At 44.0% G+C, this 24,959-nt stretch overlaps 1 protein-coding gene across 2 annotated transcripts in view; it reads left to right on the forward strand.

Annotated features, from left to right (window-relative positions):
* Positions 1-490: 490 nt before the first annotated feature.
* Positions 491-24,959, forward strand: part of tle2b (TLE family member 2, transcriptional corepressor b) — a 37,122-nt gene continuing 12,653 nt past the window's right edge. The window contains exons 1-8 of one of the 2 annotated variants that reach the window (XM_036520743.1): positions 491-1,188; positions 8,094-8,191; positions 9,021-9,084; positions 16,746-16,790; positions 22,244-22,306; positions 23,010-23,084; positions 23,526-23,703; positions 24,199-24,215. In XM_036520743.1, coding sequence (XP_036376636.1) covers positions 1,165-1,188; positions 8,094-8,191; positions 9,021-9,084; positions 16,746-16,790; positions 22,244-22,306; positions 23,010-23,084; positions 23,526-23,703; positions 24,199-24,215 — 564 coding nt within the window. In that variant the 5' untranslated portion in view covers positions 491-1,164. The remainder of the gene's footprint in view (positions 1,189-8,093; positions 8,192-9,020; positions 9,085-16,745; positions 16,791-22,243; positions 22,307-23,009; positions 23,085-23,525; positions 23,704-24,198; positions 24,216-24,959) is intronic. The other variant, XM_036520744.1, reaches the window with a different exon arrangement.

The raw sequence follows: 24,959 nt of genomic DNA on the forward strand, positions 1-24,959 counted from the left end.
GTTGTGAAGCGTTCTGAGGCGTTTCAGGTTTGACACGGTAGGGACAGCTGACTCTAGTGGTGGGTGCAGGCTGTTTCAGCCACTCAGTGCGTGTATGTTTCTGCGTCGTATGAATTTTAAAACCACTTTCCAACAGCAGATTCCCCGTCCCTTGGATATTTTAAGGAAAATCACATCTTCTGTGTGGTAACCGATCCAGAAATGTGCTTTGATCCTCTACTTGAGCAAAATAAATGAGAACAGCTTCCAAGTATTTCTCAGCAAACTGAGATGCGTTAGTGGGTTTGAGTGCTCCACTCCTGTGTGCTTTTAAGTGTATGTACATTTCACTGATGTGCTTGTTCTGCGTCCCCTCCACCTGATCACAGTTAACAGAGGTGTGCGTCTCTCCCTCTGCTCATCTCTGATGCTCCACCTTAAGTGCAGCTTTAGCAGGCTGCCGTGTTTGTGTTGAAGCCAACAGGCACAATATATTACAGTCTAGGGCTTGCTGCTGAAAAGCCTGCTGGATCTTCTAGTGACCTGCTGTTCTTTCCTGCTTTCCTGCGTTTTTTTCGGATTCAGATTAAAAACGCAGCTCTTTCTCTGGTTCTTCTTTTTCTTCATTTTCTTTTCCGACATAAAATACAAACCTCGAGCTTCACCTTTTTTTCCTCTCTCTCTCTCTCTCTCTCTCATGTGAAGGAAGAGGTGGAGGTAGAGGGAGGGGTATTGTCGGCAAATTTGGATGAAGGAGTGTGTTTATGTTTGTATCTTCCTGGGGGGGGGTGTTGGTGAAGGGACAGAGGAGGGGGGGGCGCTGAGACCTAATTCTCCAGCACACTTTGGTGCCATGTCAATGCACGGGGATTCCGACTGACAAGCAGCTGGTAGGGAAAAAGAGTGAGACTTTGGTTTCCTGAAAAGAAGCGGAGGACAGGGAGTAAAAGTCTGAGGAAGACGCTCTACCTCATTGTTCCCTCGCTGGATGCACTGATGAACTGAATTCTCCCAGCTGTGCCTCAGCGGGACCCTGCCTCGGAGAGATCCACGGGTGAACGGGAGTCCGGGCTCCAGCAAGGGGGAGGATTTTGGACTCCCTCCCTGGTGGAGGGTAGGGGTGTGGGGGGCCAGGGGGGTGACCTGGCCATCAAGCGGACCACGGGCATCTCCTCTCCTGGGACCATGTACCCACAGGGACGGCACCCGGTGAGCAGACTTTCATTATGACCAGCTCCTGGAGAGAAACACAGGGATTCATATGAGCGGAGATTGAGGTCAGACAGTGACAAAAATGAAGTTAGTCATGTCGTTTGTAAAAGATGCCACCTTCAACCCCCTCCCACCTCACTCCCCAGCATCTTCCTTCCCCTGTTAGCTTCACCCCGGTGTTCTTGAAAGCCAATTAAAAGACTAGTTGGGTGGAACAGTTCTCTACATTAGTCTTGTGTTTATTTAGGGAAAGAGAGGGGGCAAAGAGTAGTTTATTCTGCCTATGGCTATTAAGTCCTGAAGTCCCTAGTCTAGCATAATTGAAAGGAGTAACGGGTGGATGGCTTTTGTGTGTGTGTGTGTGAATGAGAGAGAGAGAAATGCAGCGTGTCTGTATGTGTGTGTGTGTATGTGTGGGGGGGTCTTTTTTTCGCTAAGTAGATTTGTTGTCGGTTTCCTTTTGAATCTGGTGCAAGTGGGTCATTTGCCTCTCTGAGTTATTTCATTGCTGCTTGCCATTGCCATCACTGGGAATTGAAGAAGACATTTTATAGAGAGTTTTTCTCAGCCTATGCTAGAAAACAAGCAGTGGAGAGGAAGCACCTTCTGCACAAATGAAGAGGAAGCGATACCAAGACTGAAGTAATTGGGAAAAAATGTAATATTTTGCACTTGTAATACAGAACATTTATTTCATTCTTTATAGAAAAATTTGATTCAAAATATATCAATTGGGAATATTTCTTTACAAGAGCTGCACTGGACAATTTTTGAAGTTGATGGTGTCTGTGAAAAAGGAAAGGCAGACAAAGTTACATTATCGGATAAGTGGGACAGCTGGATTCAGGCTAGAGAGACGCAGGGAACTCCAGCTGATCAATAAAAGCTGCTGCCAGAAGAACTTTATTTGTGGGGCCTGCTGTAACATGATCTGTACCAGAGAATGGTGTGAAGGAGAACAGTATCGTGCCGTGAGTGCGCATGTGTTTGTGCATGTGGGTGTGTGTTTGTGTGAATGTGTGACTGTTTGTGTTGTTGTGTACGTGTAATTACGTGGGTGCGTGCTTGAGCATTAGACCCCTGTGCAGAGGGCATTCTGGAGGGTGCGTCTCTGCAATACAACAGTGTTCTCGGGTGATTCCGCCTCCAGAGTTAAAAAACAATAACAAGATAGTATGTCTGTTGTTTGCCTTTAGTTGTGATGGCTCTGTTCTTGATTATATGAAAAAAAAAGATTTGTATGTAGCATTAATCCCCGGACAGCTGCAGGACTTTATTGAATTGACACCCGCATGTTGCGCATGTGTGTATTTTTGATGAGACTTTGACTCTGAGCCAGATCTGGTCCTAAATCTGGACTCTGACAGCCAGCACCCACACCATCAGCACCAGGATAACAGCTTTACAGGATTTACTTACCTCATTTCGGATGGCAAAGTATGTAAACCCAAAGTACAAACTGTCTCTTTGTAACAGAGCTCAGAATGTTTCTGAAACAGCTCTGTCTGTTTTGTTCAATGGTGCCCTCATAAAAGGGTTAAGGTTGTTTGCATGGCAAACAGCTGCAGGACTAGTAATTGGTTCCACTGGATTTTTGTGGTTAGTGTTATCTGAAGCGGGGACTCTGCCAAAAACAATAACAATGTAAAAAGGTTGTGATCGCATTAGCCGCCACGCCTGCAGTTTCCCTGAGTCACCAAACTTCCAACGGGTGCTAAATGCCCACAGAGACGAACCTGAGGCTGGATGCTACATTCAGTCATGTCTCGCAAACAGAAGGTGGTCCGCGAAACACTGACTCTGCCATTAGAAATGTCAGTCTCACCCTTTGACTGTTTGCCGGAGGCCATTTTGCTCAGTGGAAACTCAATGGATTTTTAATTCACTGTTGATGAGAGTGGGAAGCCTCCAGCTGAAGTCACAGCCGCAGATTGTTTGCAGTGGCATGATTTTATTGTGTGTTTAACAGGGAAAAAAAGTGCAGACTCCAAAAATGTACAACACTGTATGTGCGGAACAATTGTGCTGTTCTGGGAGTTGTTCGCTTGTAGAGTCCAAAGATACTTTCTCACTGCATCAGAAGTGAGGTGGAGGGAGCGGAATCTAAAGAGCAGAAGAAAAGGGAAATTATCGATTGAGAGAGAGGAAGGGAAAACCGCAGGGTTGCAAAGGTCTTTGATGAAGGGAAAACTTGAGGGGAAGAGACAGACAGCCTGAAAGAGTGAGTGAAACATTGTGAATTTATAATTATGGAAGGGCTAAATGATAGCTCTGATGTGCCTCTAAAAAGAAGAGTGCTGATCAAGATTTCTCCTGTGTATTTGAAGACAGTGTTGGCTGGAGAGGGTATTCCATCCTGCTGCCTGTTGAGGTGTATTGTGTAAGCACAGTATGTATTGTGGCTTGTTGTTGTGTCTGCATCCAGGCTCTGTGAGAAGAGTAAGGTTTGTGCAGTGGGCCCCCTGCTGTGTGTTGTGATAGAATGTGTCTGGAAAGTGTTTATCTGGCAGCCGAGCTGGCCCTGATCTGATAGGAAAGGACTGAGGCAGGAAGAGTCTGACCACAGGGACCTACTGTAGAGAGGACGGGCTTTCTCTTTCTGTCTTTCTTCCTGTCTGTCTGTCTGTCTGGGGTGCCTTTCTGTGACTGGCTTACAGTGAGAGGCTGCACTAGGACAATAATTCCGCTCACCATAACAGGGGTATTGTCTGTGTGCATATATGTGTGTGTGTTTGTGAAAGTCAGAGAGTCAGAGAGAAAGAGAGAGAGAGAAAGAAAGAAGGGAAGAGAGAGTGTGCATGTTATTCTGTGATTACCGTCCCCTCCTCTATTATCAATGGCTCTATATGGCTGTGGATTCAGAATAGTGCTCTGTGTGGCTGGTTTTAATTTGACAGATCACATATCGACAGTAGCTTTCCACAAGCCCCAGGATGAATTATTTCTACTTCACGTCTACCCTGGCAAACTTTGCATGAAGCCCCCCTCCCCTTCAGCCTGAAGTGTTCTGTACAATAGGAGATGCCTGGGTGTGCAGCGGGACTGCTATTCTGGGACAGAAAGGGTACAGCTCTGGTTTGACAGTCATGTAATGGCAACCTTTCTGGCTCTGGCCTCCACACATGTGCTGTTAAATGAAGGGCGGGAGTGGGACTGAGTGGGCGTGTGTGTGTGCATTTGTTCTGGTTTATGCTTGTTTTGCGTGTTTCCCTGCGTGTTCATCTGCGTTTTGGTATGTCTGGACCTTGAATAAACACAGCAAATTGAAAGGAACAAAAAAAAAATCCAGCTGCAACTCTGCAGCTGCGCTGAACATCAGGCTGTCTTTCAGTCAATACCTGCATTTACATTTCAGGCAACAAACACAATTAAATCCTTTATATAAAAAAAGAAAAAAAAAAAACAGACTTCCTCATGTTTTTAAACCCAGGTTCCATTTTTCTTCCTCCAGAGGACTTTCCAGTGAGGGGAAAAAAAGCAACTAATTATTTAAAGATTTCATTGTGGGTTGGATTTAGTCCATCTGGTTTTACTGCCAATCCCCGATTTTTAACCTAGTATTTGATAGCAGCGTTTTAGCTTTTAGCCTTCACTGTAATGGAAGCCTGCCATTGTGAACTGGTTTTATTATTTGTGACTGGTGGAGTGGGCAGTGCTGGGGTCTGAACTGCGACAGAGTTTTTTTTGGTGCCCAGAGCTAGCCCTGTGTCGTGACTACGCCCAGGCCATGTAGATTGGTGACAACGTTAACACTGGGTGCAGTAGCACACAGCCTGCATCGTAGCCGCATTGAGCCGGTGTAGACTGGTGACGACTGTAATGTGCAGTGTAGTAACACGCAGCATACTGTGCAGTAGTGCCTCTCTGCACCTGTGCTAAAGCAGCAGCGCTGACAATGGGGACCATCTGCAGCCACATCCGTCTCATTCAGTATTCCACCGCCATCTACCTCGGCAGTGTGAATAACACCCGTACGCTCCTCGTGGCTGTTGTCTCCTACGGCGCATGGGGGGAAAACATCTCAGAGCTGCGGCGTTCGTAATACTCCGGGTGAATGAAAATACAGAACATATATACTGCTGTTGCGAATAAAATCGTTTAATATGTCAGCAGAATAAAATGATACTGATAAAATATGGGATGCAGATGTTGTGTGTTCCTGTTCCATAACTCGCTATGGGAGGAAGGGAATTGCAGACCAGTTAAGGGGCTATGAAGTAAATGAGTTATTTGGGGTTTGGAGTGGATTGCTTTTGCTCCTCTTCTGCCTCCCCAAAGTTATCCATCATCACTCAAACCCAGCCCGTGATGTCATCAGCTAGGAGAGCCGCTGCCCACAATCTAGTCAGGCTCTGCGTTTGCATGAACGCTCTCTTCAGTCGCTCAGCGCCATGAGAATGTGAGGGGTGGGTCAGCGCAGTGACGGGGTGGCCCTCCAGTGGCTGCTGCACCTCGGGCTCGTCCAGCCCTCAGCGCCCCAAAAGCACACCTCTCGTGCGGCATGCCGTTTCCTGTCAGAAAAAAAGGGGAGCATTCGGTGTCTGACCCGGATTGCTCCGAGGGTGTGTGCGACGAGGACCTGAGGGGGAGAGAGGGGCGGACTCCGGACTGCAGCAGCGGGCGTGAGGGGTTTGGGGGAGTGTGCACGCTGGCCTGCCCGTCTGCAGCACACACACACAGCCTCTCCTGGGATCACACTGACACTTCTCTCCCTCCCACACGCCACACTCCTCGTCTATTCATGCGCTTTTCTAAATATTTCACCAGCAAATTATTATTTCATGCGGCTCTGATGTCTCTGTGCCCAGCTCGTCTGATACCGCGCAGAAAAATTGTGCCACAGACAGCTTGAAGCGCTCACATATCTCCGGCTACCTTCAGATGCCTCCCAGAGCTATCTGGCTGCAGGAACAGTGGTCGGAATGCTCTGCCATTGATCGGCAGCATGATGGGGGCTGACAAATTAGTGTTTTGTTTTTTTTTTTTTTTTGAACTGCGTCATTGTGGGACTTTTTCAGTCTTTCTCAGGCTCCCCCTGTCAATAATCCCTTTTAAATCTCCACTCGCCTGCTTCAGCTTGTCTAAATTGTGATTGACTGCAACCCCGCGTGGCTCCCTGTCTGTGTCCCCTGAGATTAGCCAGATCTGTTTTGAGTTTTGGGATACCCCACGCTGTCTGACACCCAATTTCAATGCAGACGTTCTAGCCCGAGTTCCCTGCTGCATTTGGCCCGTAGCTGCATTTCCCGCAGAGCCTGATGTTACATCTGTTGTCTACAAGGACTGAGGTCGTGAAGGATTCATAGACGCCTTTCAATTATAAATTGATTAGGATGTGGAAAAAGCCCTGGTATTTAGACTCCTTATTTGAATAATGTCTTCAATTAAGTAATTGAATCCTGAGGCTGAATGGACACCGCTGCAGCTTTCAGTCACAGGAGGTGTGCATCGGTGGTCCAGAAAAAGGGTCTTTAGAGGGTCATAAATCATACATCTAGACTGACTCTCAGCTCTGAACAATACGGAACATGAAAGCATGCAGTAATTCAATGCAGTCCTGAAACCATAGCTGTTGTAGCCAGGAGACCCCGCCACTGTGTTTGAAGCTGAGGGGGTTAGAGAAGGGGTGTTTCTGTCGGGCCAGTGTGGTGGGAATCAAGGTCAGTGGGGCTACAGTGGCAGACGCCCTCCCCCCTCAATGTTCTGAGCCAGTCCAGGCAGCAGTGAGCCTGCAGCTTAATTACTCGAAAGCCTGCGGAGTGTCTGACCTCCACCGTTAGCCTAATTGAAATTTAATTGAATTTTGCTTGTCTAGACTAATTAAGCTCCTACTGAAACCGCCAATCCTTTAACCACAGTGTGCTTAACCACTGGACGTTCACCCGACATTTAAAGGGCAGGAGAGGGAAATGGAGTGGGGGATGGAGGGGAAACAGGTGGGGGGGGGGGGGGGAGTGGGCAAAAACAAGGGTCTGATGAACCATTTTCCATAGACGCTGTGAAAGGCAGGGATGTTATATAGAGGGAAGCAGAGGGTTAGTTCCAGAGAGAATGGTGCAGACAGATTGATGGGAAAAATAAGGGAAGGATGAAAATTTAAGAATTAAGCAACAAGCGAACTCCTCCCTACAGGGGCGAGGCTGGAGGAGATGCGTGGAGGGGCAGTGGAAATTTGGATGCTAAGGCAGTGTGTATCTCAATTCATGTCATGAACTGCATTCCTAAAACCCCGAGCCAGCTGTACCCCCTGTCTACAGCTACTCCAAAAGTTAGAAAGCTAAAGGAGTGGTCATGAACCACCACAGGCTATTGTGGCAGTCTGCCAAGCAGTGTATGGATATGGTGTTTAACTTCTCTCTTTAACCCAAACCAGAAAACAGAAACACACAATCAGCATTTGTTTCTGTGTGCCTCTGTGCATATACAAACCACTTTGTTTGTTTGTTTTTTAAAAATCAATCTCGCGCGCAGCAATTCTTTAAAAAAAGAGGAAGCCAGCCATACACAAGCCAATTCAAAAATGTGCAAGAGCTCCTTGCCGCTAAAGGACCCAATCCTGTGTTTCTAGAGAGGTGAAGCACATTGTGCTTTGGTTCCAGTGTTACATTTTGTGAGAAGTGATTGATTTTGTGTTCGCTCATTACGTGCTTTTTACAATACAATAATAATCAACATTAATCAACATAGTGTCCCAACATAGAAGAAAATAATAATCCCACTAGCAGTGAGGTTAATGTTTCTTGATTAACTGTCATTACAAATGCCCAAATGATTGTGGAACACGAAGGAGACCAGCAGGCACAATGTTGACGAGAGAGAGGAGGATTGGCAGAGTAGTAACATTATATGGGGTGTCTGCAAGGGTAACTCCCCGTTTCTCTTCTCTCTGCCTCCATTTACAGGTCCCTCTGCAGCCTGGCCAATCCTTCAAATTCACAGTCCTGGAAACCCTGGATCGCATTAAGGAGGAGTTCCAGTTCCTCCAGGCCCAGTACCACAGGTAGGCCTATCACAACCCTGGTAGCTCTAATGATAATTCTTTGATTCTTACAGTGTTATCGGGTGGGAGAGACTTCTTGAGAACAGTTACAGTTACAGTGGCCTTATATGGCCTTAAAAAGCAATCTTACCCCACCCTAAATGAAAAGTCACTTTCTAGAGATGATTGTTGATATAGCCACAATAAGAGGACCCATCATTGTGGTAAGTTTAGTTTTTTGTCAGTATAAATTATATAAATGCTGCAGTTATATTATTGGAGTAAAAGGCTTTATTTTTATTATTTTTATTTAAAGCATAGTTTTTAGATGCTGTTTTTAGCCGTTGATAAATGGCCAGAGAAAGATATATTTCCATGCAGGAGCGTCTGCGGCCTTGTGTCATCTAAATCCGAAACTGATCATTTAATTTGTACATTCCTTGTTCTGACCTGTTAATGGCAGTGGATCTAGTACAGCTGACTGTCATTGTGCTCAGCTCTTGCAGTATTTATCTGCTCTTCTTGACTCAGCTGCATGCATCCCTTCATGTCGATATGCCTCCACCTTTCGCTCTTTTCTTTTGGTGGAAACACCTTGAGCTGAATACTTGAGCACATGAGCAGACATGTGTATAATCTCATGGAGAAAACATCTACTGTATATAAGTACTAAGAAACATAACAAATTATTTCTGTACAGGAGGGTACACAGTCTGTCAGCATTTAAAAATCCATGGAATGTTTTGCTACCTGTTAATATGACTCTTGCAAAAGTCAGGCTTGTTTTGAGCCTGCCGATGAAGCGTGTGTGTACTGTTATGAATGGGTGCTCTGCTGTGTGTTCTTGCAGTTTGAAGCTGGAGTGTGAGAAGCTTGCCAGTGAGAAAACAGAGATGCAGAGGCACTACATCATGGTGAGTTCACAGTACATTACCAATTTTTTCAAATGGAAAACTTCAGGAACACTTTGGTTTTGCCCACTTATGTAGACTTATTATAGCGTTTGTGTCCACTCCATGCAGGGAGTCATGAAAAAAATCAAATTAGTTCCATATCTTGTAGGACTTGAGCCATTTCAAGTTTATATGGCAAAAGGCTATTTGGTTTGCCAAGTCATTCTGAAAATGATACAAACCATCTGTGGAGTGACACAAGTTTCATAAACCTGAATCAGAGAAGATGAGCAGTGCATTTAATATTATGATGAACAATAAAACACAGAGACCAGTTAGAAGTTCCCAACTCCTGTTGAAGACATGCTGTATAATTTTACCTTCAGCATTCTGATTCTGATATGTCAAAGTGTGGGAAATCGGACTGAATTTGAATTGATTTTAATTTTGGTTCCGAAAGATTTGTTGGTAATCAATTTTCAGGACTGTACACAAATGTGGTCCCATCTTTGGGTAGGAACTTGCAAAGGCTCTTCTCGGTCCTCGGAAAATGAGATCGAGGCAATTTGTGACATTTGATCAACCTTCAGATACATCGTACATATCTGTCGTGTCATATTTGTCAAGGACAAATAGAGTCAATAGAGAGAGACCTCCTCCAGGGTAGCCATGGAAAGAGGGCAGTGCTAAAGGTGCTCTGAGACGTACTCTTGAATAGGACCAGAGTCTAAGTTGTCATCTGAAAGACAGTCCAAGACTCAATTCAGTTTAGCGCTCCCGGTCTGTTTCTGTGTCTGGCTGCCTTTGTGCTGTGTGCTCCCTGCAGCAGGAGGAGCGATCTGCAGTTAGGGAGAGAGAGCGGGGGGGGGGAGAGAGAGAGAGAGAGGGAGGGAGAGAGGGAGAGAGAGAGAGAGAGAGAGAGAGAGAGAGACAGAGAGAGAGAGAGAGAGAGAGAGAGAGAGGGAGAGAGAGGGAGGGAGGAAGCAGCAAGTGAGAGAGAGAGAGGAAGCAGAGAGGGAGACAGGGGGAGAGGGCACAAGCACAGACACGTAAATAATGTGAAGTAACAACGAGTCACTGCTTCCCAGAGAGAAGATAACCCAGAAGGCTATATTTAGGTAGTTAGACCTGTCATGTACACTAAGACTTGTTTCGACAGGCATCCCGTTTATTTTTTATGCATATATGATTTATTTTTTTATTATATTTCTGAAGATGCAGCACTGGATGTTCTTTTCTGTGAATGATTTATCATTGAGCTGTTGATGTGTAGGGAACAGACTGCAGGATTAATTGGCAGAGACGAGTTGGAATGCTGGGTAGATAAAAACCAAGACATAAAAACAGAAGGAGAGGAAGTCCATATGGGCCGCTTTGTTCATTTGGTTTCTTCTTAGGCAATGAGCGTCTTTCATCTATGAGACGAATATTGCGATCTTCTTTACAATCACCTACTGCTCCCTGCGGTATGTGCTTGATACATACCGTATGTACATATGTGTTTGCATGTATTCCGGGAGAACACAAAGCTTTAAATGATTTATTTCCCAGGACAGCCATGGCTATATGGTTCTATATATACTTACAATTATACTTTCATACTGTTCTAAAATAAAATGATAATTTTATATAATTTCATATGATTATAAAATTTGTACATATTCCATACTTCTTGAATTCTTGGGTTCACATATGATAACTAAAAATAGCAGTGGATGGCCAGCACATTATTAAATAGCTAATTAAGAAAATTATGGAAGAGCCTCTCTCAGGCAGCTAGTAGAGTGTTCCCATTTGCCTTTATTTTGTACTGTTTTGGTTATGATGTTATAATTAAATGTCATCCAACTATCATCATCCAGGCCTCCAAATTAAACAATGTTAACTTTCAACACTGCCTCTAATAAAATGTTAAAATAATGATAAAACATTCGTTGTTATTAGAATTTAGAATTCTGTCCCATGGAGACCTGGCAACATCACACCAGTCCTAGTTCATGTTTACTTGCTTGCATTCATATTTTTTCTTATTGCTAGTGAACGCAATTTAGCATGTGGTAAGGATGTAGCATGTGGTTATGATAACATATAGCATTCATATGCATATACCATATGTATAATAACATATATAATATGCTTAGATATAGCATGGTCATCAGTCAATCAGATTATGTTTTTTGTCAAGGCTGTGGTGTAGGTGGTGACAGAGGTGGAAATCTCCACACTCTACTCTCCAGAACTTCCCATGAAGGTTCCATGATGTTCAGATGTGACTATTCTGTGGAGGCCATTTACAGTGTTTAACTTCATCTTGGTGTTCATGAAACCAATTTTGAATGTTTAGCAGTGCTTTTGGGAGTGTTCTCGTCTTGGAATATGGGGACATCTTGAGGAAACACTGTTTGGACCAGAGGGTGCGCCTGGTTGCCTAAAATGGCTTTGCATTCCTTGGTCATAATTCTACTATGCAGAGTAATAATCACATGCAATGACTCCCATGAGATGGCTGCCCCATAATAGATCCACCTCCGTATTTAACAGTTGGGAACAGGCTATGTGAGTTACCATTTTTAGGAAAAAGAGCAAAGGGCTACTCATCAGACCATATTACTTTGTTCCACTGCTCAGAAGTTCAGGTTTTGTGCTCATTACACGGGGTTATGCATTGTTGTGCATTGGCCTTGGTTACAAGCAGTTTCAGAATGGCTGCACTACCATAAATATCAGCTTTGTGGAGCTGACAACCTACAGTTTTTATCAAGACTGGTTCATGGTGATGTAAATTCTGTGGTCATTTTTGACATTGTTGTTTTGTGGTTTTGAACAACTATCCTGTTAAGTATCCCTAGATCCCTTTTGTGACCACTGTTTCCTGGGACAGGTTTTCATTCTTTAGTGTATTCTGTCATGATTTATTTTCACTGTTCCCCCTCACACATTACATAATTTTGCCGTTCTGTGATAGTAATTCTGTGACTTATCCACATGCAATTTGAGCTATTTTACCTCTTTCAAATTCTGTTAGATCTCCCATATTGATTTAGTAAGTTACATATTCAAGTGTAAATTTAAAAATGTATTTTATAGCAGAAACATAATGATAATTAGAATTGACATTAATATGAAACACATTTAGACTCCTTGTGCACATGTGTACATACACATACATGTGTACATACATATTGGGATTAATAGTGCTATTACAGAGTACATAGAGCAGGTGTTTGGGAGTAAACCGCATAACAAATGAAGATGTATGATATGCTGTGTGAAGACAAGCTCGGCAGGTGATGGTATAATGACTGTCCCCGCAGTCACTCACCTGCTGTACCCCTTATGTGTGGGCCTGTGGGCAGAAAGAGGGGACAGAGGATTAATGCACTACTCTCAGCCTCTTACTCTTCTTCCTGTTCATCTGTCTGATTCACCCTGACACACTCTTGTCTCTTCAGGAACATTACAGTCCCAGACTGCCCAGCTCCCATTGGAGGTGCGGTGGGGGATGGGTGTTTAAGAGGGAGCAGGAGAGGGCAGGGGTATGGGTTGGGGGGCATGAACAGAGCATGTTAAAACAATTTATCCTCCTTAAATTAAACTTTTCGGGGGGGGGGGGGGGGGATATCAATAAAAAACATGAGACAAACGTACCAAGGGATTGTGAGTGTTGTCACAGTCTTAAACCTGTCATGTGAGAGTGAACTGTCTGAAGATGTACAGGAATATTCATAAGGATTTTCTAGGGCAATGAGTCTTTCAGCCTGTAATTGTGGGTATAATAAAATACTACTTTTGTACTTTAGGTGTTGACAAGCAGCTCATTGAGCTTTGCATTACATTGTATCATTTGTTTAATTAATGATATGTGTATTTTAATTAGTATAATATTATGTATACCAGTATGTGCAGAAACGCCTGTTAAAGTAAGACAAAAAATTCACATGCATGCATGCACACACACGCACGCTCACACAAACACATACACTTACACTCCCTTATAAAGTAAACGAGCATTCATACTCATCTACATAAATTAATGGATCTTGTGCTCAATAATTGAGCATTACTGACTGAGTGCACTTACAGTAATATTGGTACAGAATGAAAAAATGCATTGCAATATGTTGCAAATCAAAAGAGGGCAGTCATGCATAAATGCCCTTTTATAACCATGAAGGCAACCTTTGGTAAGATGCTTAAAAATGATTGTAGACTGCTACCAGAAAACTATATATATTTATGGCAAATCTGTGATATCTGTGGAATCTGATAGGTGTTCATGAGATATACTGTACATACAATATAGAAACAATAACAAAATAATGTGGTCAAAATAATGATATATTGACAATTTGACATTGGATACTAGATTATTCAGTAATATGAGGGTTGCCAAGTGAATTTAGTTTTAACACCAAAATATTATAGCATGCTAAAACAACCCTCATTCAGTACGTCCAGCCCTCATTCAGTACATCCCGGATGATACTTAAAAAGAATTTTCTAACTGTGGCCTTCACACAAGTAGATCAGGGTTTATGTGCCAATGACAAACCCCACAGAGACAGAAATAAAAAAAAATATCCTGGAGACACTTTATTTAACTACATTACCTTGGATTTATCTGTGGAATGCACTATTCATTTGTGAAGTTTAATTCAGTTTTTAAAGACAATGATCTGGCTAGATTGCCTAACACCTACTCAAAACTATGAATCTAATAGAGCTTGAATAAATATACAAACACAGTGGAGCGGGAGGTAGCAGCCATACCACAGTGAGCAAGGGCATGGTGGTGCCAAGGAATTTCCAAGCAGGAAGGTCACAAGCATCAGTTGTCCGATGATAGACAGCTACCCACCCTACCCGGCTGCTCCTGGCAGGAGGTGCCACGGCAACAGGGAGACGCCGGTTACCAGTAACTTGGACCAGCAGAAGAAGGACACTAGTCGCACTCCAGACTGTTGGGAGTACGGGCCCTCTGCACAGCCCACACGCGGGCCCCCAGCCCATCAGTACCGCAGTCACTGCCACAGGGTCCATTCCAGAGCCCCATCAGCGACACCAGCCAGACAGCTCACTCTGCCTCCGCCGCGCTGAGCCCCGCGACATCCGCCACATGTCGAGTACAATCTGCTCCGGACTTACAGAGCAAGACGCACAGCACACAGAAGGGGGATTATAGGCAGTGCACACACATGAGAAGGATTATATAATGGCCCATGCAGCATCACAGGCACAGAGGTGAAATTAAGCCATGGAAATCCAGACCTTTACAATTCACCGTCAGCCGCAGTACACAGGAACACAAGTCAGTCACGCAGTTGTTTTGAGTGTAGATGCCTGCTGAATCAAAAATGAGCCTAAAAATGTTTTTTGTAATGAATTGCAAACATTTAAATTTCTGCACTGAACAGAGTATCCTCACACAAGTAGTTGCATACGTTTATCTAACACAAGCAATTAAATGGGCTGCTCACTGCTCTACATCTCACCCCATGATTAGACTGGAGCTCAGTCATGAAATCCCTTGTGTTCTGATCTTTTCCAGCAGGGGGGGGGGGGGGGGGGGGGGGATTCTTAGGTGACTGTGTGTTAGACAAAGGGGAATTTGGTGTGTTGAGTGAGGAGGCTGCAGCTTGAGCCCAACTCTGTTCAACATTTACATTAATGAAATAGCCATAGTGTTGGCACAGTCTGAAGTCTGCCTTTGCAAAACACTGAAATTCTTGCTTTAAACAGATCACCTGGTTCTGTTGTTACCCAGTAAATGAGCTACACCAGAACCTGATGTTCCTGTGACAGATCTGGACCGTCGCAGTTGACTGATTTGTTTATTTTTATTAAGTTTTCTGGAAAGGGTAGAGATTTTAGGAAATAAGACACCTTTACTCAGAATAGCCAACAAAGAACACACCAAAAATTGCACATTCCAAGAATTAAATATCAGCTCAACCAGGAGCAAATTCTCTGCGAATACACTGAAAAAGAAAGCATGCAGTACATTTTATGCCGTTTAGAGACAACTTCAGATAGATTATTAGCCAGGCTCCTGCTCATAATATTCAAATTACTTCTTAAACTAACTGAAAAATATGGTAGTGGACTATGGGTACCATTCATATAGCGAGATCTCGGAAATGGGACCGTCACAAAGAACAAAGGCCAACACACATTACTAATCAACATCACAAAAACACCATTAATCTTTGTAAACACACAAAAATAGCCTACCTCTCTCTTCCCTTTCCCCCCCTCCACCTCCTTTTCACTGTGACTTTGGAATCTCTAATTAGCTATGCCCCGCTTGACCCGCTGTTACAGCTCCCACATCCATTCAGGAGCTGCTGAGAAAGGCACGTACTCTCCTACAGTACACTCGCCCGTGAGCTGCTGCTTAGCGGAGGAGTGGCGTATCTTTCACTGATGATAACCTGTAACTCAGCTGCACCAGGCGAGTCCCTATGAGGTGCTAATACAGCGGTGACCTGAGAGAGCCAAGACAATTTAAGTCCACCCTACCTGGCTGACGGAAGCCAGTTCTGTCAAGCTCCTGTGACCTACCCCTGTCATAGTCAGCTAATGCGATAGCCCAGACCTGAACCTGTGAAACTGGGTGTTCTCATAGTGAGTGCCTTTTTGTTGACTGAGCCAGCTGGGATCCCTGCCGACCTCACTCTTATGACAACAATGCATTAGAAATGAAACCAAATTATGAAACAACACAAATAAAACAACATGATTTATTGAGAAGTGCAAAGCAAACAATGAGATTTCTGGTTTAAAAAAAACAACTATGAACAGTGACAGGCTACCTGACCATGTTAAGACTTTCAAATGGAGAATGATAATGACCACATACTGCCCTGGTAAGCATACCCATGGCATAGAGATCGCCTGTCACAGACAGACACGGCTGCCCAGAGAAGACAGGCTGTGCTCACACTGCATCGTACGAGAGAGTGAGACAGCTGTACTTTCTAACCAACTATGAGAGACACAGGGAAATCAGAGGAACTTTCTTTTTGCCAGGTTGAAAATATATGCTCAATTTTTCCAACCTTATCTGGAATTTAACAAAATGAGTATTCTCCAGGGAAAGGGGAGGAACTGCACATTTCTACAATACATATTCAGCTGTAATAGCTGGGGTGAAACCAGTTTTAATAAGTTAGTTAATATTGTTAATATTAATAGTTTAATATTATCATTATTGTTTAATCGTTGTTATTTTTGGTGGGTTTTTTATTCCTCCCAGTTTTAATCATGATAAACTAATCACGGTGCTTTGTCATTTCAGATAGGTTTGTCTAATCATGTAGTACACTATTGATTTTTATTGATTTTTAAAATTCTGGTGAAAAGTGTGGCACAAGTAGAGAGAGAGAAAAAGCCAGCGAGAGAGAGATGAACCAAATGTGTTCCCCATCGCTCAATGTACTGCTCATCTACCTGCTGGGTTTCTGTCACCATGAGTGATTCTCTCTCTCTCTCTCTCTCCAGCTATGTATGTAGGTTATTAAATAATTAATTTAGAACATGTACACAGATTACTGTAACTACAATCCATCTAGGCTGAGAATGAATAAAATGCAATTTTTTAATACGATAATCTAATGGCTCTATCTGTCATTGATTGATTCTTTTTTTCAATGGAAGTTTTCCTGTTTTTTTTTTCCCCCCAGTACTACGAGATGTCTTATGGACTGAACATTGAAATGCACAAGCAGGTAAGAGACTCCCTGCTGTTGATGCCTGTATGTGTTTAGAATAAAGTTGAACCACACTCATTGTCTTACGCCAGGTTTTGCACTGGAGTGAAAGGGAGCCTCGTGTTCCTGCAGCAGAGGGCCGTCCTCCATCCCAGCGTTCACCCACAGGAGCAGCTGGCTCAGTCCCCCGCTGTGGGAGACGGATGCAGCGTCACGCCTGTTTGCCGATTCTGTGCTAATTTGCAGTGATTGACACGTGCTGCTTTGTCAACAGCGCATCGGTAGTGCTGTATTATCCGCCTGACGGACACCAAGGTGACTTACAAGCTTTCTGACACGTCGAAGCCGGCCGTGGTGCTGAGGCCGGCGAGCGTTGTGCGGAAGTCCACGTGGCTTCGCGGCCAGGGCGGCCGCACGCTGCGGGAAGCCGCATCAGAACCCAGACTCGTGCCCTGTAGAGAAAGTGGGCCAGCAGCCAGGCGGAGCAGTGCAGCGCAGCGGGCTGTCAGCTCCAGTCACAGGAGAGGAGATGTCTGCAGGGTCTACACGCTCAGCTCCAACAGCTGGGGTGTGAGACAGCAGAGAAATGATAAATGAAGTTTGAGGTCTAGTGAGGTATAATTAATTATGAATAGATTTAACAGTAACTGCTCTTATTTCCTTTATAGTTTTAAAAGCGATGTGCCATTACCTGCTTTATCATGGTCAAAGCATCATATTTTTCATTATGAATTGAGTCATAGTGCAAATATGATTGATCCTGAAGAGCTCTTTCATGCATGGGCCAGGGTCTCACTATCAAAGTTCCTGTGGTCTTGAAGGGAGGACAGCCGTCAGTGTTACAGATATACTCTTTCTCTGATTTGACTCTAAAATTATTATCATATGCTTGATGCTACAGAAGATAACCGAATTTAATCACATCTGAGATTGGGGATGCAGAGTGTTAAGTGTATTTATTGTTCTTGCGGTATCTCTCAGTAGACCAAAGAAAATGATACAGCTGGCAGTCCTTTCTACTCCATAATTTTCACTATGAGTCACGTGATGCAGCTGCTGTGTGTATCCTAGCCTGCCTAGAATGCTACGTGTGCTGTGCACATGCGTATGTATGCGTTTGTGTGCATGTGTGTGTGTGCGTGTGTGTGTGCGTGTGTGTGTGTGTGTGTGTGTGCGTGTGTGTGTGCGTGTGTGTGTGTGTGTGTGTGTGTGCGTGTGTGTGTGTGTGTGTGTGTGTGTGTGTGTGTGTGCATGTGTGCGTGTGTGTGTGTTTGTTTTCTCCAGTGTAATGGGGTGCTCGGCTGTGACCCACTGTCCACTTATTCTCGTTTATCTGTTTATGTGTTTTCATGGCTCAGTTTGGGTAGGAATTGTGGCCTGAATCCCAAAGATCATCTCTATGGTCGTGAGCCAGAGGGGGCTTTGATTTAATGCCTTCTTTTTCGACAAACTGATTTCGCCCTTAATAGGATTCAGTCTCTCCCCTCCTTCTCACCACCTCCTCCCCGTTTGTAATCCTGGTTTGATCTCAGTGGTTTTAGCTCCTTTTTTTCACCGTTTATTTAAAGAGCTGGATTAGGATGTGGGTGGTTATGTGGGTCAATTGGAGGAGGCAGTGGGGAGGTCGCATGTGGGTGGGTGTGTGTGAGTGTCTTTGTGTTCGTGCACGAGGATGTGTGTATTTGTTGTCTCTGTGCGAGTGTGTGTGCGTGTGCGTGTGTGCATGCATGTGTAGCAGAGCTCATTTGTGAATAATGAGCCTGCAGGAGTGAGGTAACCCTTGTGGAATGGGTAAGAGTGATTAAATCCCGGGGAGCTAGTCTTTTAGCATAATGGGTTTGTCACTCGATCGGAAGGGTTCTGTATTGCTGCAGATGTCATGCGGATCGTGTGTGTGTGTATGTGTGTGTTGCATGCTTCAGTGCCTCTCTGATGCAAATAAATAATCTGTGTACTTGAACAGTGCAGGGGTATGGCTGCAGTGCTGATGTGCTGCATGACAGAAGTTGTTATTGCTTTGTGGGGGCCATGAGTTTAGCGCTGCAACACAGTCTGTTAGGACAATCTGGTCTGCTGCCAGTATGTGAATATGCATTTCAGAGTAATGGGTAAGCGCATTATTCTGCTGTGGAGACTAAAGGAGATATTGTTAAAAATAACCTATCATAACTCTGGAGCAGAATTTTGGCTGCAGGACGGAACTTTCACAGATGTGCCGTAAAGGGGCTTTATTTGTCTGCATGATTGTGTTGATCTGTGTGTGTGTGTCTCTACAGTGTGTGTGTGTCTGTGTGCGTAACTGTGTGTCTGTCGTGGTACATTTTAATGTTTCCTAGCTCATTTAATCTCTGTATACAGCTGTCTAATGTTTACTGGAAGAGGTTGTTTTGGATGTGTGTGTTTGTGCAGACTGGTTGTAAATGTGTAGATGTATGAGCAGGTGTAGGTGACATGTCCTGTTCCTCAGCATGTCCTAACACATGTGTGAGAGTCTGTGTCCTTGTGTGTCTGTGTGCATGTGTTTGTTTTTGTCTGTGCTTTTCTTCTCTTCTCTCCCTCTATTTCTCTTCCTCCTCTTTCTAAATGGAGAGGCCATCAATCAGAAGGGGGGGGGGAGGGAGGCGGGGAGGCAGGCTGGGCACAACTCCAGGGAAGAGAAGTTGGCACACTGCCCAGAGAGAGGGAGAGAGAGAGATGGCGCGAAAGAGGGTGAGAGAATGAAAGCGAGTGCAATAGAGGAGGGGGGAAGAAATCAGCTCTTTTATTGAATACCTCTGAGCCTGAGACCACAATCACTGAGTGATTAGTGCGTCAACGGTTACAAATATTTGCCTTAAAATGTTTGCGGAGAAAAGGAGCTGTTCCATTAGGCTGGCAGCGGGAAGGTGATAAGCATTTGTGAGCATTCTGGGGCACTCTGTTGCTAGCAGGGAGGAGAGGGGTGAGGGAGAGGCGAGCACAGGGCTGGCTCTGTATCTAAACCTGCCCTTCTCTGTTAATAGCCAGGAGCAGGGCAGCTGTCTGCTAAAACCCTACAACACTGTTCGCCTCGGCCTCTCCTCTCCACCATTTTATCTCAGATTTGAGGGCTTCATTGACCGCATGTGCTTTTCCTTATAATTCACCACGTCAAGTGAACAGTTGTATACTTATTATGTATTATGATAACCTGAATGACAATGAACGAATACGAAAATGTAAAATATTTTAAGCAAATGTGTTATATGTTCTGTCATGGAATAAATTTCTCTCTGACAAATTTGTTTCTGGCAGAATGGTGACTCATTGTCACTCAGTGCTGTGGTGGTTTCTGATTTATTGGGCTGCTAGTAGAGCTATCTACCCATACGCTTTTGCTCATTCAGTTTCCTTCATTTTATAATAGTGATCCCTTCATGTTTCTATATATCTCTCTCTGTCCTTTCTCATATTTGCCATATGTCTAAGCATCCATGCGCTCCTGGATTTGCTGTACCTTTCATTGCAGCATATCATGTGAACTTGAGATGCTTTCTAAATTTTAAGATGCTTTTAATGTTTATAATTACACGATACCAGCCGAATTCATATGTATTATTATGTATTATATATAAAATAAACACACACATAGATGAAATTCTCCATGCAGGGTATCTTTTGGAAGGTTTTCTCATTCAGTGCAGTTTTGCCGAGTGAGCAATCCCCACACCTCACTTCCATATGGTGTGATAGACTGGTGGCACAGTGAAAGATTTTCAACCAGATGGTAATTGGTATATTTATTTTTTTAAATCCTATTTTAATGGCACTGATTGTCAGCTAACGATAATTATAATTCAAGGTAGGCTCTGATGCTGTGTTACCAAATATAAATTGGTGTCTATTATTCTTGCATCTAGACTTTTTGGAAACTCATTTCTTTTTTAAAATTTTAGTTCTGGGGTCCACTTCTTACAGTATAACCACAGCAGTGCCAGACTGCAACAGTTCATGTTCGTTGGGTCATGTATCAGAACCTTGTCATTTGCTTCATTCAGGAATCTCACTTGCATCTTGTGTAGAATGCAGACTGTTTCATAAGCATCACTAAAATTGAATCCTTAGCTCACAATCGATTCCAGTGTGAAGATTTCTGTATGTTTTGTTTGTATCTAAGTGCACCGGTTTAATTATACAGTCCCCTACACTTAGCCCCCAAAACACTTTGAAGATTTCTTAATATAGTCCCTGGTACCAAACACATGCTTCTTTGAAATAAATGACGCATGCAGAAATCTTTCTATTTTGTTTGGTGGGAATGTTTTTTCATTACCCTGTATAGTGGAAGGTGTAACATGGCCAGTAGTGCAGTGAGCTGGAAGAAAGACAATTTACCCTTACTCAGGATATTGTGCTTGTTAAGGAACGGTAAAACTGTAGTGCCTCAGTAACTATCAAGGTTAAATATATGCTGGAGTTTATGTAGTGGGGATTTAAGCCTCGGATATAGAGTAGCACCCTGGACTTAATACAAGGTTGAATAATTAAAGTACAGCTTTCTTCCCCTGCCTCTCCCTCATTCTGTTCTCACTCTTTTTTTTTGTGAGGCTACCTCTTCATTAGTCAGCCAGCTTTAGACTAGTCTCAGCTAACTCTCTCTTGAAAACAGCTGCTCATTTTAAAATCCTTTCACCCTTGGCATTCTGTTTCTCTGGTGTTCACTTAAACTCGGTAAAAAAATAATCTGCAGTAAATTAGCAAAATATGTAGCCATTACCTGTTTTTCTTAAGATCCAAATGAGCCCTGTGGAGAATGAGGACCCCTCTGATCTTCAGTGCTGTGCTCCTCCACAGGTAACGTAGGAGCGGGAGATTAAGGGTACATGTTAGTGAAGGAGAGGGGTGTTAGAGACAGAGAATGTGCAGTGGGTTTATATATTAGAAGCCATTTCTGTAGACGTAAAATGAAAGAGAGAATGGTAAAGGAAGTGCATTCTGGGACAAAGGAAGAGGAGAGAAATCAAGTGCGAGGGACAGATAGAAGGAGATGTGAAATCGGATGCCTAATGACTTAGTTGGGTTTAAAAACCCTTCCCAGTACTGCCTGTGTATTATTTTACTCATGTCTGGTACTTTGCAGTTTATGGATCTGTATTAGCCGATTTTATGAGAACCAGTGTGAGCTCAGCCAGACACTGTCCCAACAGCGAGCTGTTGTGAGGAATATTTGGTCATGTAGTTTTGGGGTACCTCGAGATCTCCTGCTCGCAACACCTTCTTCTAGTTGTGGGATACCACTGTGTTGAACGAGTGTTGTGTAATTGCGCCGTTGTGTTGGAGGGCTGTTTTGTGATTGCTCAGCTGCTTTGAAGGAGTGTCGTTTGCTTGCGCAGTTGGGTGTAAGTAGAGTTGTGTGATTGCGCGGTTGTTCTGAAGTAGTGTGTGGCTTGATTGCGCAGTTGTGATGTGGCTGGGTGATTATTCAGGCGCATGTGTCATTTTGTCTCTTGCAGGCGGAGATTGTGAAGCGGCTCAGTGCTATCTGCGCTCAGATCATCCCCTTCCTCTCTCAGGAGGTAGGTCACTGTGGCTGACAGCAGCCTCCACCGGAGGCCACAACACCTACTGCTTTCATCTTCTCCACTGCAGCTACGGAGGACATTTTAATTCTAGAAAAAGGGGTGGCTAGGTAAAGCGCAGCAACTTATCATCAAGACTTTGCTGAGACCAAAAGAAGGTGTGAGTGATCCAATTATACAAATACCTCATTCAATGAGGTCATTGTGAGCTCAACTTGAAAAACAAAATAGGCCTTCTAAGATTAGTTTTGTCCTCCCTTGATAATCATAAGTGCTATAAAGAAATTTCAGGTGCAGAGAATGAATTTCAATGTACTTCTCTGCTTGGGGCCTTTCAGTGTTAAAACCCTTGATGGCAGCTTTGTTTGCCAAGTTCCCAAGTCCCAAGTACAGAATGTGCAGTGTATAAAGTAAAGCTTATTGTATGTTACCATGTTTGTAGTAGTAAAAGTAATGATTCAATCAAGGAATTCAATGTTGGTCCTGTCTGGGTAATTTGAATGAATGTGTGCTGTGCCTTGGCTTGACTGTGTGTGTGTTTGTGTGTTTGTACGTGTGTGTATATATATGCGCGTATGTGTGTGTGTGTGTGTGCGTGTGCGTGTGTGTGTGCATGTGTGTGCATGTTTGCATATGTTTATGTTTGCATGTATGTGTGTATGTGTTTAGGTTGTGCCAACTGTGTGTCTTGTCTATTCAGCACCAGCAGCAGGTGGTACAAGCAGTGGAGAGAGCCAAGCAGGTGACCATGGCTGAGCTCAATGCCATCATTGGGGTGAGTCATGTTTGGCCTCTTGACCACAGTGAGGGTACAGCTCCCCACAGTAAGTGTGGAGTGGCCCTACATACAGCCAAAATACACTTCCAACTCCACACCACAGGATGGTGCATTGATGCTATTTCAGACTTTAACAAGCATTATGAATCTGAGGGCAGCATAGACAGTTGGAAGGTATAAACACATTATTTGCATTGCATTAAGATACGCAGAAGTCCATTTCTGTATGACATCACAGCACAGTCAGTGCTTCAATTTGATACCCATTCACACATGTCATTTTGTTTTGACACACATCTGCAGAAAACAAGCTGAAATTGGATACAGACAAAAATAGCCTATTTCTATCTGGCTACACCTCTCTCTCCCCTCTTTCTCTGCCTTTCTTTCTCTCTTTTTCTCTTTCTTTCCCTCTTTCTCCATCTCCCTGTGATACAGCAGCAGCAGCTCCAGCACCTGTCCCACCACACCCCTGGAATTCCCCTCACCCCCCATCCCTCTGGGCTTTCCTTGGGGGCTGGCTCAGGCCTGCTGGCTCTCACTGGGGCCTTAGGGGTCTCTGCACACCTGGCTACCAAGGACGAGCGCAATCACCTGGACCCAGAACACCTGAGAGGTGAGGGTGTGTGGGGTGTTTTTTACCTGACATGTGGTTACTGTGGCGGAAAAGAGTTGCTCTTCATTAAAGCCATTTTTAACTGTTTTTCTGGATATTGTTCAATGACCTCCTCAGTTGCAGATGTCACTGTATGTTGTTTTACTCTTGTTCTGTTTGAGATAAAAGCACATCATCCAAAGAGAGAAGTGCAAAGTGAGAAGTAGAAGAGAGGGAGAAGGAGTGAGTGAGTGAGTGAGTGAGTGAGTGAGTGAGTGAGTGAGTGAGTGTGCGAGTGAGTGAGTGAGTAAGTGAGTGAGGTGTCAAGAGTTCTCTGTGTCTAAATGGAGAGGGAGAGAGGGATAAAGAGCAGAACCAGCAGATTAAAAACACGAGACACACTGGTTGTATTTTTAAATCACTCAGATAGGATTTTTCAGGTTGACCTTGGTTTGTTGTATGACTGTTGTTATTATTATCTATATTGACGTCACCCCCCTCTCTGTTTTATCCCAGAGGGAGCGCCTAGCAGGGTGAGTATCAAATGTGTGTGTTTGTGTGTGAGTGTGTGTGTGTGTGAGTGTGTGTGTGTGTGTGTGTGTGTGTGTCACTGCCAAAATGAAGGAAAGAAAGTGGTTTTGAAAGCAATGAGGTGTCTCATTGGAGAGATGATGAGATGGAAAGGTGGCAGGATTTAACCAGGGCCGTAGCATGTTTGCTTTATTAGCACTTAGACGACCTGACACAGTTGCTAATTGCACTGAAGAGTTGCCGTGGGTATTTGGTCATTTCGCGAGCAGTGATATTGCTCTTGTTGATATGGTTGTGAGGTGTCCTTGGACTGCGCTGGGCTGTGCTGGACCTCTTTAACAGACACAGATGCAGAGCAGCTGCACTCACTCACTGTCACTCTGACAACTGGGCCCTGTGAGAAGGGGGGGGGGGGGCAATAAGAGAAAGAGAGAGAGAGAGAGAGAGAGAGAGATAGGAAGGAAATAGGCAGACAGAGGGGGAGGGAGAGTATCATCTTTATTTTATTAAAACAGGACTGAAGGCCTCAGCAGTAGCCCTTTCCTTTTCTCCTCTACGCAACACATTATTCCACCAAACCAAGCAATAAATGTCTGTGTCTCCTTTAAAACGGCATGTCTTTTTTTTTTACTTTCCTTAAGTTGAGGGCAAAAAAAAAAATGAGAGAAAGAGATGCTTATCTTGCCTGATATGTCAAACTGTGCCAGTAGTGCATTTTTGAATTCGTAATTGAGGAAGAAAGAGAA

Source organism: Megalops cyprinoides, chromosome 2 (assembly GCF_013368585.1).
Source record: "Megalops cyprinoides isolate fMegCyp1 chromosome 2, fMegCyp1.pri, whole genome shotgun sequence".
Lineage (NCBI taxonomy): Eukaryota > Metazoa > Chordata > Actinopteri > Elopiformes > Megalopidae > Megalops > Megalops cyprinoides.